General features: G+C 41.1%; 1 protein-coding gene across 2 annotated transcripts; it reads left to right on the top strand.

Moving 5' to 3' along the window:
• The first annotated feature begins 887 nt into the window (after window positions 1–887).
• On the top strand, window positions 888–14,540 carry inka2 (inka box actin regulator 2). 2 transcript variants are annotated; one of them, XM_010789871.1, is made up of 2 exons: window positions 888–1,248; window positions 11,073–14,540. In XM_010789871.1, exons 1-2 carry the CDS (start codon window positions 1,177–1,179, stop codon window positions 12,297–12,299), a joined length of 1,299 nt encoding a protein of 432 aa, XP_010788173.1. In that variant the 5' UTR covers window positions 888–1,176; the 3' UTR covers window positions 12,300–14,540. The 2 variants fall into 2 exon arrangements, with proteins under 2 accessions (XP_010788173.1, XP_010788174.1); XM_010789872.1 differs by lacking the exon at window positions 888–1,248 and adding an exon at window positions 9,825–9,911.
• Window positions 14,541–17,359: the final 2,819 nt, after the last annotated feature.

The raw sequence follows: 17,359 nt of genomic DNA, 5'->3' as shown, positions 1-17,359 counted from the left end.
TTCCTAGGCTGCAGTCAAAGTAAGTATAAATATGTTATTTAAAATGAACACAGCTGAGATAGCCTACTGTATGTGTTGGTGAGAAATTAAATGCTGAACATGCAAAGGACTTATATAGAACAGAATATATTGCATTTTCCTTAATGTAAATAATGTAGTTGTTTGGACTATTAAGCAGTTTCTGCAAAATGTCCTCTCTCCCTCTTTCTGATCAGCAACACAATCACGTAAACCAAACCTCATATTGTTTCCTTGACGTCTTCTGATTTGAGGATATGTAAATGATTTTTATCTTTTTAGAGAAGTTACATCTATATTGTGAGAGTGATATACACAACTTCCAGAATAGATCCTTACTTCCTTCCCTTGCTAATGAAGCATTCTATCCGGGTCAGGCAACAAAAGCCTGAGCTCAGGTGTTTCCTGTGTGAGGCAGTGAAGGTGGCAGGAAGCTGTCCCTATGGCTCCTTACATCACATGTTTCTGTTGGACACTTCCTCCTCAAACTTCCTTTTCCAGTCCAAAGAGTTGTCACATTGGTTTCTAGTCTGTCAGTGTTCTGGAATATAGATGTTAACTGTGTTCATGCTTTTTTTAGTAGCTTCAACTATTTGATCTTATTTTCAGATGTTTGTTGTCTCTTCACATCTCTTGGAAATCATTACAAGCTGCACTTGACAAATCTAGACTACTCTTCCATAATAAATGACGGATTCTAGTTTGAATTTAGTCTGTCCTGAGAGGCTCGCTCATTGGAGGAAATTGGATGGGTAACGTAAGCGCTCCTCTTGAATGGTGAAATAGCAGAGGGAAAAAAACCGACACACATACACTCACACTCTCACAGCAGGCTGACAGTAGCCAAGCAGCAGCCACTGACACACACACACACAGTCTGAGTCTGTTGATGAAGACACAAGAAGGACTTCATTATCATTTTTTGGAGCAAAGCTATTTTCGTCATCAGGACTTGTTTGTTTTTTTTAACTACAGGATTCGCGTCATTAAGTGCCGCGCGCGCATTCCTCAGCAGGATTTGCGCATCTCCAATTGCATTTTGTTTTCTGCTCTTCGCGAGAGCGTTGTTTTAAATTCCCTGCCAGAGGAAAGCTAGCATAGTCATGCTCGAGAGGCGAGCAGCGAAGAGATTCATCTAAAATTCTAGTTTTTCAAAAAATGGAACCACCGCTCTCCAAACCAGAATGCAAAACCATGGACTCGTGTCTGAGGCGACTGAAGCAAGAACTGGTATGTTATGTTGTATACTTCTACTATTGCAACCAGCTCTAAATTGTGTTTTTCTACTTTATTATTGTGCATATCAAACATGTAGTTTTTTATGTGGACTTGGTACACTTAAGTGCGCGCCAAAGAAAATATATACACGTGTGCTCATTAGAATATATAACAAAAGAACGTCATATGTGGCGCTTTCTTTGCATAAATGTGTCCGGAGTCAGACAAACCTCTGTTATACTGTAGTTTTTTGCTTCAGCTGGGGGTGCATGTGTATTTTTTAAATCACAGTAATCTGTGTAGGCTTAAAGCTTTTAGCACACCAGAGGCATGTGTGGCATCTCCTCCTCTGTCCACGCATCTGGGACAGATGCTTTAATCTTAATGAGCTCAACACAGTTTCTCCTCTTCTCTCAAGGAGGAATGCTCTTAGGATGGTTCATAAAATACATTGTTAAAAAATAAATACAAATGTGAGAATCATATTTGAGTGATCATTGGAAAATACACTGTCGATTCATGTTTGATTTAATTTAAAAAGCAGAAGTGCTAAGGTCTTTAGTTTTCGGTTCCTTAATTGTTTGGGTTTGCTGTTTTGATCTGTTAAATATCACTGTAAACAGAACATCTTAGGTTTTTAGAATGTTGATGAACAAAAAAATACACTTGAAGACATAATCATCAGCTCAGAGAAACAAAACATATTTATTTAAAAAATGATAAATAGATTAACCACCAAAGGAAAAAATATTGATCAGTTGCAGCCCAACCATAGATTGCTGTAAGGTCTCGCTTTAAGTGAAACTGGAAGTCTTAGTTTCATCACATTAATATGGCCTAAATATGATCTCGTCCCCTCTGATAAACAATTGTGTTTGATGATGGCAAATCTAGTGTGCTATCTCTTACCCCCCGTCAAAAAAAACAAAATCAGTAAGCTGCACCCTCACACCCACATCATTTGGCAGTGATAAAATGTAGACCCATTTTCAAAAGGAGCCTTAACTGGCACAGATTTCATTTGGAATCATCTTCAAAGCAGACACAGATTTTTATTTATTTTAAACCCAGCCACTGGCATGGCAGCGTGTATTGCAACATGATCTGCTCTGTGACTTCTGTGAATTCACTTCTCCAAATTAGCCTCACGTCTGTGAAGTTGCACTTGAGGTTTCAGGCGAGTAGACGTAGTTGCCAGGAGGAAATGTTGCGTTATAACTGCCATATCGCAGTTTGGTAACATAATAGAAGAAGGGTCTCGCCATGCCGGGGCTCAAACAGGGGAACAGAGAGCAGATGCCGGTTAAAAAGCCGTGGCAGTGTCCCCCTGCAAAGGACCATGTGCGATGCAATCTGTTGTTCAGAAAAACAAGGGCTGTCTATGCCAAGGTTGTCACTTTTCTTTCTACTTTGAGGGATTTTCATCCACTGCCCGCTGGAGAGCAATAAACCAGCTCCATCTGTAACGCAGAGAACACAAACATCTAACAATCGTATTACACCTGCTGCGTGCCAAGGAAAATCAGTATTCAATATCACTCAAAAGGACCGTTACAGTTGTTTTGCATGTTTTAATACATTACAAATCACATACCTTAATCACAGAAAACCATGTTCCATATCATGGTGCTGTGTTAAAGACATACCAGTTTCAGGAAGCCATTGGTTTTCCATTACATGTTGTATTGTATGCAGACCAGTTGGCAGGTTGTTGAACGTACTTGAGATGTGTAATCCATCACACTCAATATCAAGTCTCTCTTCATTTAGGCAAAGATGCATCATGTGGTAATACAGCTTAATTGCAGATTGATTTGAATGCACTACATTACCCATGCCACTTTAACAGACAATAATAAATGCAGACTTAATGTTCAGCGTAATAAGCAAATGCACATTTTAGACCAGTTTAAATGATATTGCAGTTTCAGACTGTATTGTTAACTCATTTAACTTCATTATTATGATTGATTGATTGTTTGGATGGTGTCATGATTATTTAAAAGTGTTGTAAATCACCATAAATCCTATGCGGCTGCATCAATCTCATCCCCACTTGTCACCTTTTTATGGCCTTTTGTCTGCCTCTATATGTCTTGCCCTTCAAAAGAATACAATGTCCTCTTTCTTAACCCCGTCTTCAAGAAGCCTGGAGCCATTAATGAGCACAATACTAAATCTCCCTGAAACGCATAAAGATTTAGAGCTGTAGGCACTGATTTAAAGGTCCTGAACCTGGTCAAGTTTTCTAGGAAACTACCATTTCATTTTCATATCTTAAATCAAAAGTTTGGACAATAATGGTTGCCAGGAATATGTGGAAATAAAACCAAAGACCTTAAACTGTACAGAATTCATTCAAAAAGGCTTACCAACTTTGTAACGCACACATTTTAATAACAACCGTGCAATGTTTTGCAGTGTCTGCAGCATAGAGAAATGTTAGTGTCAAATGATTGTTGAATTACAACTGTTACCTCCATCCCATTGACACCAAATGCACCAACAGCTCTAAAAGAAGCAGAGTGTCATACGAAAGTGTGAACACTGTGTCAGGGGTCGGAGGTCACTGTGTGGGGTAGTGTCAGGTCACACTGCTACATTTGACCCCTCACCCAACAAGGTCTCGGGCTATTTCCCCTGACTGCTGACCACATCCAACATGCCAGAGATATTAAAGCTATAAGCTGACAGATGACTTCTAAAGGCAGAGTTGTATCACTGTTGTTCAGCTTTCTACCAACTGAAAACAGTTTGTCAACAGGCTGCTGTTGGCAACCATGTATTCCTATAAAAAGCTCTGCAAGGCTCCATAGAAATCCTGAGGATATAAGGGTAACAATGAAATATTCTTAAGCTCCAGCATGCATGACTCATTATTCACTCAACAGACAAAGAGTCATGAAAAAAAAAACACATAAGCCCTTCCTGACATGCCTTTGAGTCATCTTGTCTAAATGTAAGGTTCCCACCTGCATTTCAGACACGAAAGCATAAGTCAAACCTTTTGATGTCATCGCATCTGAAGCTGATTTCATATGCATCATCCTCCTTCATCTCACTCACACCTGAGGCGCATTTCAAAACATGACATGGCTTGGAATTCGAAACCAAAGACAGCAAGCATGAGGTCATGAAATCTGAGGGAAAAAAAGAGTACAGTGTAGTCTGTAAAGCCTTTGTGCCACAAAGTTGCAAGTCCTTTGTTACCCTTAGGGTGTGGGATCAGAAAAGTGCACACAACACAAAGAAGTGTAGTGGTATAACTTTAAGCTTGTTTTTTCGGGGCCTCCCTCCTGGCTACTGTTCTCCAACCTGCCCTTCCTTCCCCTCGGCTAAAATTGGCCTTGCTATTGGTGGCAGCTGTGGGGTTTTGCATGAGTGATCATTGTATTTGAGATGGAACCGCTAACCTTTTTGCAAAGCCTCTTTATCATTTTGAAACTGTGCTCTTCATCACATTTCAGTGGATATCACTCCTGAAGACATTTTGTTTCTTCCCTCCTCTGTTTGCTTTCATTTTAAGGAAAACTAGTGATTATTTCTCATGGGTGTTGCTCTGACTGAGGTCTAGGTCAACATTGTGTTCTCTCATGTAGTCGTGTCTTTGGGGGCTTCAGATTACATTTTATGTGATATTATTGCTTTGTCAGCAGCAAAAAGGAAATTGTATTTTTGGAACAGTTCTGCCACTAAGAGGACGATGTCTTGTAGAATGTAATAAAGCAGCAATCATTGATTTGTTATGGCCGCCTTGGGGCTGTGGAAGAAGCTGTGAACAGACAAATTATCGCTTTATAAACTTGTTTCAGTGAAAGCAATATTATTAAAACTTTGGAATTTATTAAGAGTCATCTTTTCTAAATTGAAGCAGACCTAAAACCTCACAAATGTAAGTTCAATATTCGCTATCTTTTAGCTGTGTCTTTGTTGTCCACCAAATCTTGGGAAACATCTGTTTCTTCAGCTACTAAATGCTCCTTAACGTTCATCGGCTAGTCTTTAACTGTTTAGTGAAATCGACTGAAAGAAAATCAATGAAACGTTTAAAGTGAATCAAGGCAATAAAGTTGCAGGCTTCAAAACTAAAACAATTAGCTGATAGAAAGCTAAAAGAAAACTCCAGATTTGGGATGTAATTCTCTGTGTTCATCAAAAGATTACACAGTCATTCAATCAATTGGGAGTATAAACATATGAATTGGTGCAGGTTGGGCTCATTTACCCCTATGGTTTTTATAACACAGCACCTGTATACACTACAAACTTAAAGTTGCATATGCTCTGTATGCTCTACCGAACAACTGTACATAAGCACTTTATGATGTGCATTATATACAGTATATACCGCATTAATGGAGCCCCATTCACTCTTGATACATCTCTTAGCTCAATGAGCTTTTAACTGCTGAACAAATAATAATAGCTACTTAATCAAGCTACTAAGTATGAACGTGTTTTGATGTGAGACTAAGAGGAGGCAGAATCTGGAGTCCCTGCAAAATGAACACGTCACACTTGATGTCAAAACTGTGGGCAGGAGCAGCGGCTGCGCACGTTCACTGCCCACATGCTTTACAAGATGCTGACGTCAATTGCTGCGCTATCAAAGATCTGACTAATGATCATTGCTTTCACTGAAGATTTCAGCCAGCGAGACAACAGATTGGGTCCCAGATTTTCTAAAAAAAAAAAAATCATCAGCCAAAGATGATTATACAGATCCTAATCATCTTGTGAATCCCTCAGCAGCATCACTTTATGTAATGGCGTCAATGAGCCGAGGCAGGAAACAAGCTATTTAACCACCTCCTGTCTACTTGCCATGTAGCCACTCAAGGGGCTTTGTAAACTCAAATCAGACATTGTATCTACGCCTTTGCACTAACGGCAGGTGCTATCTGTTCCTTGGGAGGTCTCTGAATATACAGAGGAGCCAGGACACTCATTCTGAAGAGTTGTTGCTGGGTTTTTTAGTGCTGTGTTCATCAACAAATAAACTCCATTCAGCTTAATTGAACGGGAGCGAAGGCAGAAATCTGAGGAACAATTATCTCAAAATCTGTAGAAGAAAAACTAATATACATGCCGACTATTCACTACTGTGAGAAGGAGAGAAAATGTTGATTTTGTAATGTGGTTCACAAGCCCTTATGTTATGACTTATTATATAGCAACGAGCAAGACATGCAAAAGTAGAAGATAATCACACAATGACACAATAATACAATTTGTGGTCCAAATGTGAATGTCTACCCTTAACGACCAATTTGTCTCGACATCATTCAAGAGTTATTTCTGTGCCACTCTTTTGTTGAACATCATTCACACTTCTTCCTCTTCTGAACGTGACCCTGAGGACCAAGCAGGGTCACCGTGTACAGTAATCTTTTTTGTCAAAAGAGGCATTCATGGCCACGATGCACACTAAATCATTTCTTTCAGTGAGCGCTCCAGCACAGCTTTTATTGCCCTTTTGATTGCAACCTCGGGGCTGTCCACAGCAGTGTGTGGCATGTCCAGCGGCTCGGGCACAGAGACCCTCTCTGTATCCCCCGGACAGAGACCCCATGTCTGTCCTTGACCCAAACAGCCCACCATTAATTTTTAATTAGGGGTGGAGGTGGAGGGAGGGTGGAGTGAACTAGCTGCTGCTGGCCAGCTCCTTCTAAACAGGAAGACCTTTTGGGCCTGGTAACCTTGGCCTCTCTGCTTCCTCCCCCTCTAGCTAATCACAAATAAACAACAACAATGAATAGCCTGGATTTTATAGCCAGAACAGAGCGCTGATTTGTTTGTGAGTTCTGGTTGTGTGTTTATTTCTCACCGGCAATCCAGTTAATGTTTGTCAGTGAACACAGCATTCAAACGTGCGTTTTAAAAGACACTAACTTCATTCAAGCGAGGCGTGTTTGGGCATGTGCGGATGTTTGAGCTCAGTCTGTTTGCACAGCGAATATCTTTTTTCCCTCCATTACTGGAAGAGGTCATATCAAGGGAGCTATGAAGGCAGGGAGCTCAGTCTCAACAGACAGCATTGATTTATTTACACTTTGGTATTTAATTAGCTGGATTGCATATTGACCGGACTCTAGATGCAGCTTCACACTAGAAGGATCGTGAAGTGAGAATATAAAAACAAGAATCATCAATAAATTATTTTTCAAATTACAATTGCCAGATTTTTTAATAAGCTTTTATGCAACATTCATTGAGAGACTGCTGGCCATTGTTCTTAAACTTTGAACCATTCAGCCTTTAATTGGCAATTATGTCTGGTTGGCTGGCATCACTGAAGCAAAAGAAGAAAAGCAGCGGGGGGGGAAGGGGAGGAATCTGGACAGCGGCTGTTTGGCTTTCTTTTATTCAAACAGCTAATTTTCACTCTTTTAAAATCTTTTTTTTATAGAAATATACGCTTGATTAAATAAATGGCTTAAATGGTTTGGAGGCTTGAATTCAAAAGGAAGATTTAATAAGACTAGGTTAATGATGCCATTGTTTCTGGACAGGACAGATTTTCCCCGCAGCCCCAATTCCATCCGACTTCTCTTACTAAATAAGACAAGACAGACTTGTTCTCGTCATCTCCGTTTTTTTCTTGAGAACACCTTAAGGTGCTTGTTTAGCTCCTGTCACATCTGCATCCTCTGTGTCTTTGTCTTCATAAGGCCCTGAGCTGAATCACACATTAATACAGTGACTAATCTCAGGATGAACCACGTCTGTGTTCAAACTACAAACAAAATTGCAGCGGTACGTTATTTAAAAATCACTTATCCTCATGAGCAACAACAGAATGAAGCTCGCAGAGGCTGACATATTTGGGACACAAAGTTCAGCCTTGAAATGGCAGCGGAGCGCCTGGAGTAATCTGGCATTGTAAAGGTTGAATAGTAAGGGGTTAGTTTACTACTGTTCTTGTGTTTGTTCCGCAGGGCACAATACTGTATGAATTATTAATGTAGCCTTAGAATAGAAAATCAAGTTAACAACTCAGGGTTTTTTAAATAACCAGGGGAAACGTCTGCGTCGCGGGAATAAGGGAGAAGTTGCATTTGAGCTTTAAATTAGGTTTTCTTTTGGTTAGCGTGTGGCGTGTGCTAACAGGTGCAGCCCTTTTGGACTGCATGAGAACGGTGTGCTTAGCAGATAATATTTCAAAAACAGATTTAATGCATTTAAGTGGTGCAGGTTTCACAGGCAGCTCAGTGTGCGGTAATCCCTCAGCTGATCCCTGCATACACTTTTCCGAATGCCACATGTCTTCCTCGGAAGATGTAACGACAACACATAACTCCGCACATCATCTCGTCTTCAGACTTGTTGACCTTTGATGTGGAGGGAAGTAAACCGTCATTATGCACTCTCTCCCACCTTCTCCCAGGGCACAGCCAATTACAGCTAATGAAGTCAGCCATATGTGGAAGACAAAAAGACAAGAGACAACCTGATTGTGCTAATTACATGTACCTTCGCTGCCTAATTTAGCGAGCCTTCAGGAAGCTCGGAGGCTTTTGTTCCCAGCATGTGCATTGATAGGCTTATTATCTCATCTTAAAGGCTGTCCCCCCCCCCGGTGCACCTACTCAGCCATATGTTATTGATGATCAGAGTGTTTTAACCCTAGAGGTTTATGGTTAATGGTGCGGGGGGTCCAGTAAATGTCAAGATACAGACTATGTGAGATGACCTTGAGTATAAAGTGCTGAAATAAATGAGCAGAAAGTGTATCAATAATCCTGATATACCTGTACTTTAAAGGGATTTATAAAGTCAAATGTCCAGTACCAGCTTCTCAACTCTTTAATATTTCCAAAAGAATTTCCCTTTCTATAATGACGGTAATTGCAATTTCCTTTTATAAATTAAGCGATTAATACAATTATTTTTAAATGTATTTATTAGCCCAAATGTCAAGTTTTCAAAGTAAAAATCAGGGATTAAACAGAGTCATAAAGCATCATCCTTGAGAAAGATGGCTGACAGGTGCAATTGTGTTACAACGGCCCGAAACACTTTTTTGTTATCTATTACATGTGTGTGTTTCCCAGAAACCCCACATCCTGCAACAGTCCCTGCTCTCATGGTGCTTATAGGTTGCTCTGTTTATGATGCTGTACCGTCAGTTGTTATAGCAGCTACTTTTCCCACCCTGGGGGTCAACACAATCACTCCCTCAAGATTAAGTATCACAGGCTGGTGCTGTTACACCCCCTCCCTCACATACACCCCCCTCATGTGTTCTTATGGTGTCATCCATAATTAAATCCATCATCAGTTTTCTCTTCGACATCTCAACATATGGCGAGGGATCCCTACCCCTACATCACACAACCGCCCCCCCCCCCTTTCTCCCCCTCGCCTCTTTCCATCCCTGCTCGTCCGGCTGACTCTCACTCGCTATCTCCCCTCTCGCTCCTCTCATTGTCAGTCCGTTTCTGCCTGACTGAGCCCACCCCCCTACCGTTTGAGGATTAAAGTCTAGACGGGCACGCTGATTGGCTGTCACGCCCAGCGGTGTCCCCCGATTGGAGAGAGATACATATAGGGGCAGTCAGACTGAACGTTAGAAAAGTGAGAGACAGTGACAGGCTGAAGGAGGTGCAGACTAACAACAACAGAGAGACAGACAGGGATAACTAAACCTCCTGCTTTGTGACACTTCATAGAAGGTAAGGTGTTGGTTTGGATATGTAGTGTATATATTTGTTTTATAGAATCAGTCCTCAAAGTTTCTGTTTTTCACTATCAGATATTTGTTGCTGTTGTTGTCATAGAGGCCTGTTTAATGTGCAATATACTAAATGTAATTTGTTCAGTTCATAGTCATTTATGTTGTTGTGGTTTAACTGACAGATTCTGAAGTACGTGGGAAAAAAAGTTTTGATCTTGGTATCTGCTGTAGGTGCGTCTTAGAAGTTCTGAATCTTGTCCCACAGATTCCTGGCACGGTTTTATAATTCTTTGCATGCCTTCATTTTTTATAATAATAGGAGGGTTCACGGCAGGTTTACTCCTCCAACAGTTGCCATATATGTTAACGTGAACATGTTCTGAGAGGAAGATAAACCTGTTGTTATATCAACAGAACGATGCAAAAGGTCTCGGTCAAATAATTCAAGCATACAAGTTTAGACATGGGTCAAGATGCTTCCTCTGGGCTTTCTGTCTGCCTTCAGGAGAAGATGGTTAGTGCAGATCACATGACTCTGGCTCTTAAACAGATGATAGCACAGAGAAAAGCAAAAGGGATGAAAGCAGAGTGTATAATTATGCTGCACGGAGATAAGTAAGAGTGAAGACAAAGAGCTCTTGGGAAGGAGCAAATATGGATTCAAGTACTGTAAATGGATGGAAACAGGGTAAAAGAGTTCAAAGCTGAGAAAGGAAGGGAAAGCTAGTCTATTTCACAGCTGTCATGGTTTGGATCCTGTCTCATACACAGGCCATATGGGACCCTGGCATGTCATCCAAAACTAGGTCACATGACCCATAATTAAACAAGGTGCAGCCTGAAACATTCAAGAGTCTAACCGACACAGATAAAGAGCAGGACTCTTACTGGGATTTTTATTCATTAATGTGTATGCCTTCGACACAGTTGAGGGTGTGTAATTGTGCTGCGCTGAGATTAATTATACATTTAAAAAAGGGGGNNNGGGGGGGGGGAATTATGAAATCTTTGATGGGTTACATGGGTCCTGCAGGAGGCTGGGGAGTCTAATGATTTGAATTGATGACCTACACAAGGCTTTTATCTGTTAAACTAAACTGGACCTTTCAGATTTTGTTTTTATCTCTTCATTAATCTCCTTCTCTCTGTCTCCCTGTAGCTGTGCATGAAAGAAGCCGGAGATGGCCTCCACGAACAGATGAATTCAATGATGGGAGCCCTTCAGGAACTCAAGCTCCTTCAGGTTCAGACAGCGCTAGAAAACCTCGACATTTCAGGTCGGCCAATAAACCGAGGACTCCGACATTCAGCTTCCCCTGAAGCGTCAGCTACAGCAACTTCAACCTCGGGCAAGGATTGCGGGCAATGCTTTAGCCAAACCACGCCCGAGGAGTCCAGCATGAGTCCGATGCCAAGTCCCTCGATGGGGAGCAGAAACACCTTCAGCCGAGATGACAGGAGTCTGTCTCGAATCAGAAGCAGCCTGGGAACCTCGTCTTCCTCTGCATCCAGCCTCGAGAGTGAGACTGAGGGAAGTGAACTAAGGGCCCGAAACGTTCGAAGTGAGAACGACCTTGAGTCCATACCCAAGAGGTGGTCAGGATATTCAGCCCCACAGGTGGATTTCTATGGACCAATGGTGGGAAACCCTCCACCGGAGCCCTATGCTCAGCCACAGGCCCCCCCTCGGGCCCAGGCAGCAGACCTGCCTGGGATCCTGTACAGCCTGTCCAGAGAAGGCCCTTCATTGGACAGCGAATACTCCCAGGACAGCACAGAAGACGCCAGTGACTGGACTTCATCACTCATGAGTCGAAGCCGTAACCGCCAGCCTTTAGTGCTCGGCGACAACGTCTTCGCAGACCTCGTGGGCAACTGGCTTGACCTGCCGGAGGTGGAGAGGGAAGAGGGTGAAGAAGAGGAAAGGAGGAAGATGAGGGAGGCAGACGGAGCAGTTGACAGGCCGGACACTCCAGCTCACCCTCTACGTCTCAGCCGCTCGCAGGAGATCTGCAGGAAGTTCTCTTTTACCACAAACATCTTCAAGAAGTTCCTGCGCAGCGTCCGGCCCGACAGGGACAAGCTGCTCAAGGAGAGGCCGGGCTGGATGGCTCCTGAGCTGTCAGAGGGCGACCTCTTCAAAAGGCCAAAGAAAGTGGCTCCTAAAAGTTCAAAAGGCAGCTTCTATCTGCCCTTCTGGGCAAATGGACAGCAGGGCAAAGGCCGGCCGTGCCATTTAGCTGAAGCAGAGAGAGACCACCAACACCATTTTTCCCAAGTCCACCAGCAGCCATTTGCTGGGATTTATTTAGACAGGAGACAGCCAGAGACTGGTCTGGAGAAAATGCAGCCCTTGTTTGACTACAACACAGCTGTGTGGGTCTGACAGCGAGTCTCGGGCCTACAGACGGCCAGTGATGCCAAACTGAGGGAGCAACAGGTGCTGGGGGGGATTTTGGCGGTGCTGTAGTGCGAATGAATGAATGACTGAACGAGAGGCTTGGCCACAGTTATCTTCCAAAAATGAACGGATGAACTCTTCACCCAGAACGAGATTATCAGGGCAACATTTTGTCTGACAATCCAAAAAACCTAAACCTTGTTTGCTGTGTGTATTTCCAAGTGTGTGTAAGTGTGTGCTCCAGTGTGAGACAGCTTTAAAGAGAGACTTTTTTCACTTATGCTGCAAGTTTTGTATTATTCCAATTTATGGCTATATGTGAGTGCATGTATGACTGCGTTTTTCTTATAATTTAAAAGACGGTACATTGAAATGGACATCTTTCTCAGAATGTCACCAACATTACAGATCTTCATATAGTAATCCATAGACTTTTTACTGCTATGCTACAGGAATCTCATATCACACTTCTTTGGATCTATGAATAGAAACACCAACTGTTAGATTGCATGGTTACAGTTTTTATAAGTGATGCTTCAAACAGCTGTTACTGAACGCACTGCCACTGAACACAGTCATAAGATCACGTTTGTTTCCGGCAGGCCTCGAGTGACTTGGAAACTCAGGTTTAACTGAACCCATCCTCATTCACCTTGCTCAGGGAATGAATGTTAACGGAGTTTACTACAAGACATTTCAAATACAGTTTAGAGAAGTCTCATCTTGCCTAAAAAGACGTAACAGCAATACAGTGCATGACTCCTTTCAATACTGCACATTCAACTTTGAGATTCCTCCCTCGCTATCAGCTAGGTTGTGGTCATGTTAGAAAGATGGCGGGGCGATATATGGAAAATCTTAGAACAGAATATAATTGATCAAATACATCAATATCGTGACTATAATGTTGTGTTGACCATTGATGCTTTCACACAGTATCAATACAATGACCATTTTTATAAATAATCATCAGTAATGTGACTATAATGACCAAATGGTTATTTGTAACACAGCCTTCAAAATCAGGATAAGGAAATACCATTTCCAAAATGCAAGACGATATCTAGTGTGATATTACAGAAATGATCCAAATATCAATATATTGCCCAGCCCTATTTAGAAATGCTCGTTATTCTTCTCCGCTGTGTAGACATGGCACATGTTCAGTCAACCCAGAGAGAGGAGGGGGTAAAGATGGCAGAGCCAACATGGAGAACCGACTGACTGACTGCCATCTGGTACCCGTCGTTATGTAAAGCTTGTTCGCCACGGCCTCAAAGAAGATGCAAACGGGCCTGTTTAATCCCAAAGCTCTGAGGATAAACTGAATTTTGCCAACAGTCATATACTGTATACACAAGTCATAGGACTGTAACAGAGATGAGACAGTTAAAAGTCGAGGTAAAGACCCGTAACTCCATCACACAGGATCAATGTAAAGAGCATTGTACATATTTGTCATCAACCAAACAGCAGCAATAACGAACATTTAATGTAATATTCCCATCGCATGGTTATCATTATTCTGCACAAATATGTCACAGGAAGGTTACATTAAACAACCATGTGTATTTCAACCACAAACTCATGAGTAAATATTACAGGATCTATTCTTTTGTATAATAAACTGATTCAGTGTTTTTCATTTCAAGCAGCCTCATAACCGTTTAAAACAAACTACAGCTTCCTTTACAATTTCACAGAACCTTCAGGAGGATTCCCCTCAGGATAATGGATGGCACTACCCGCTCTGACACTAAATACATTGTTTTATAGAGGACCACTGTTATGCAAGGACAATCTGATGCTCTAATTTATCATATTATGTAAAAAGGTTGTTAATTTCACTCAGTTTAAAAAGGATCCCAGACCAATCAAGTTAGCCAGCAGGGATTAGGCCTGAGGTCTTTTGAGTGTGTTGGCCATTCGATCCATATGGTGTTGTCTCAGTATTCAGGTCAATACACACACAACTGTACATTCAGAGGGTCCAACTCACACAGATGGTTTCTGCTGAGAAGTGTGAGGTGTCATATTACACAGATTGTGTATGTAAAAGTTACATTTATTACTTACTATTTACAGTTGTCTAAGTGTCATTTTCAGCACTGTTGTGGATATTTTTCATCAGGGTTCTGCGAACCTTCAGTAGTGATTTTGTGTCATGTGTCATGTGCACTATAAAACTGTCAATGACTCTTTGTTAATTAAATCTGATTTCAGAAAGACTTGTTTTCCGTGTCTTACCTTTGAGTTTGTGTTTTCTCTCGTGATTCTTCAGGCAAAAGCTTCAAATGGAAAAGATGTCCTTACATTATCACATATATTTTAATAACGGTCTTGGCGATGGACTTTTCTGACACTTTTCTACTGCTGTTAGAGTGTCAAGCGATCTTTTATTGAACCAGGGCTCGAGGTTAAGGACGTCCCGTCGTCCCGGGGCCGAAAAAAATAGTGTCACGGAGGATAAAAAATTATTTTGGGACGAATTTGGGACGAGAGTTAAAATAAAAATACCCTGCTAACTCTACTACAAACGGCGATGAAAATGAAATCGACTGCACGTTGTGTGTAGCACACAGTTATTAAACCTCCTTGTCAACATAAACACACAAAACATTTATCAACCCGCGAAACACACACACACACACACACACACACACACACACACACACACACACACACACACACACACACACACACACACACACACACACACACACACACCTCAAGTAATTTCTTCCTCTGTCTTTATTTGTGTGTCATTCCTGCACACACAGATACACACACACACATCACCCCAGGGGGTTTCCCTCTTCCCTACTTTCATTAAATCAAAAACTGCGAGCCAATGGGGGCTCTTCGTCATCATTAATCCAGATTTAACACAAATCTCCAGTCCTGACTCACACCCACAGGAACTTATTTAATGCTGCATCCTGTTACTCAACATAAGTCATCAACGGTCTGTTATTGGGGCATTTATTATTTTTATATGTTTCTTTGCATCTCAAGGTTGTTCTATGTCTGCTCTTTATAACCATACGCTCAAACAGATACGTGTCTCTGACATTTGAAACGTCTCAACACACCCAGCTAACCAGTCTGTCCCTGCCGCCTCCACACAATTTCCTTCACGTTCATCTCAAAGCCAGAAGACATTTCTTTAAAAGAGAGGTAGACTAAAGTACACTGTGAGAGAGAGATGCCTGTAGTTAAGCCTTAAAGTTAATGTATTTCCAGGCTGGAGCAAAGCTACAAGGTCTCTTTGGGGGTATCAACACCAACAATCTATTCCTTGGAAGTATTATGTTGCAGGGTTGAAGTTTACTTCTCATAGGAAACTAAGAAATGTGATAATGGACACATATACTGTATACTGTATCTAGACCTCCTAGTTTACCTGCGTGGCACAACAAAAACAGGTCCAATTATCACAAGAAGAAATACACTTTTTTGGATGAAGATAAACCCTGAGCTATACCTGAACAGGCAGTGATGCAGCCATAATGCTTTCAATGAGTATTTTATTTTTTGAGAAAAAAAAAGAAAATGTATGTATTTATAAAAAGGCAGATTTGTATCTTATATTTAGCTGGCAAGTGCTTACTGTTTCAGCAGCTTATGTTACTGTTAAACACATTTGGCCAGAAATTGCTGACGCACATTTTTTCTTTTCTTTTTGTTCTACAAGACACTGATACTTTGGTCCACACTCATTAAAAAGTGGACCAGTTCATTTAGGTTTTAATTAAACTCTCGCTTGTTAAACACATTATATTCGTTGTTTGTTGCTATTTGCACATGCTGCCTATGCAACTGCCCTACTGTATGCATAGCCTATAGATGGGTGAAAAACCATGCTTGCATCAATCCAATAACTTAGAAATAGAATAATGCAAATAAACAGTGTGTGAGACAACAGCAATGTTTATTTCCCTATTGCAAATAAACAAAAGTACCCTGTACTGTAGGCTAAATCTTTGATTTTCAATGTGACGGAAAAACCTCAAAGAACTCAACACCAGCCCATAACTCTAATAAAACTCAACTTGAGTATCCATATATTATACAACTGTGTAAGATGAAAAGCATGAAAGCATCATAACTCACTGTGCCATATACAAGAAATACTGAAGCAAACAGCAGAAGATGACAATTTAGCAGCCATGGGAAACACACATCAACTTTAGCTGCCTCATACAGCAGCTGGGAGATCATCAATCAAACAGCCAGTCTACACAGCAACAACTCACAAAATGCACGTGAGGATTAGCAGCTGGCTCCTACCTTTGAGAAGTGAAGGAGAGGAGGAAAGTGGTCCAGAGCAGGCAGGGCAGGGAAACTGATCCAGATTTTAAAATGGCAATACTTGATGTACAAAGTAGCAAAACAGCAGCAGCAGGAAGCACTGTTATTCATACACAACGTAACCCTGAAGCTATGCTATTAAGACGTTAGCATGCTAGCTCAATCAGCAGCAGGTGTTAACAGGTGTGTTACTGATGAGCAAATCAGAGGGGTGGGGCACTGTCTCTTTAAATACCCCTGTCTCAGACTAAAGGTGCGTTAGATGTATGTGTCATGTATGAGTGTAGATGCACAATTCAAATGGTTTGTCAGTTTAATTGTCAACAATGTAGGAGGAAACAAAAAAAAGAAAAAGCAAGTAAAGGTAGCAATGCCAACAATATAAACATACAAGGAAATTACATCAGAAGTAGAGAAGTAAACAAGCAACAAAATGTTCTTCAATTACATAAAAGTAGCCTACTTATAGCAAACTCATAATGCAGAATGGTTACTTTGGGTTATACTGTCAAACTATTGGATCATTAGTGGGGTTTATTTTAGGTACTTTATATACTTTTGGTAGCTAAATCTGTAATGATGGATCATATTGTATAAACTGATCACATGTTCAACTGGTTACTATAACTCTTATGTAGTAAGAAGTATAATATGTATCTTATTGTTGTGTAGAGTAGAATACATTGAAGTAACTAATGCAGATGAGTTGAATCTGAACATAAAATATTAAATCA

The sequence above is a fragment of the Notothenia coriiceps genome, unplaced genomic scaffold (assembly GCF_000735185.1).
Source record: "Notothenia coriiceps isolate Sejong01 unplaced genomic scaffold, NC01 NC01_scaffold00033423, whole genome shotgun sequence".
NCBI classification, from domain to species: domain Eukaryota; kingdom Metazoa; phylum Chordata; class Actinopteri; order Perciformes; family Nototheniidae; genus Notothenia; species Notothenia coriiceps.
Note: the sequence above shows the minus strand (reverse complement) of the source record. Positions and strands in the feature narration are given on the sequence as shown.

Bases quoted from the DNA above. Each gene is read 5' to 3' on its own strand.
- inka2 (XM_010789871.1), top strand. From the start codon at position 1,177: ATGGAACCACCGCTCTCCAAACCAGAATGCAAAACCATGGACTCGTGT. The intron at 1,249-11,072 runs GTATGTTATGTT...GTCTCCCTGTAG, and splicing joins GGCGACTGAAGCAAGAACTG to CTGTGCATGAAAGAAGCCGG.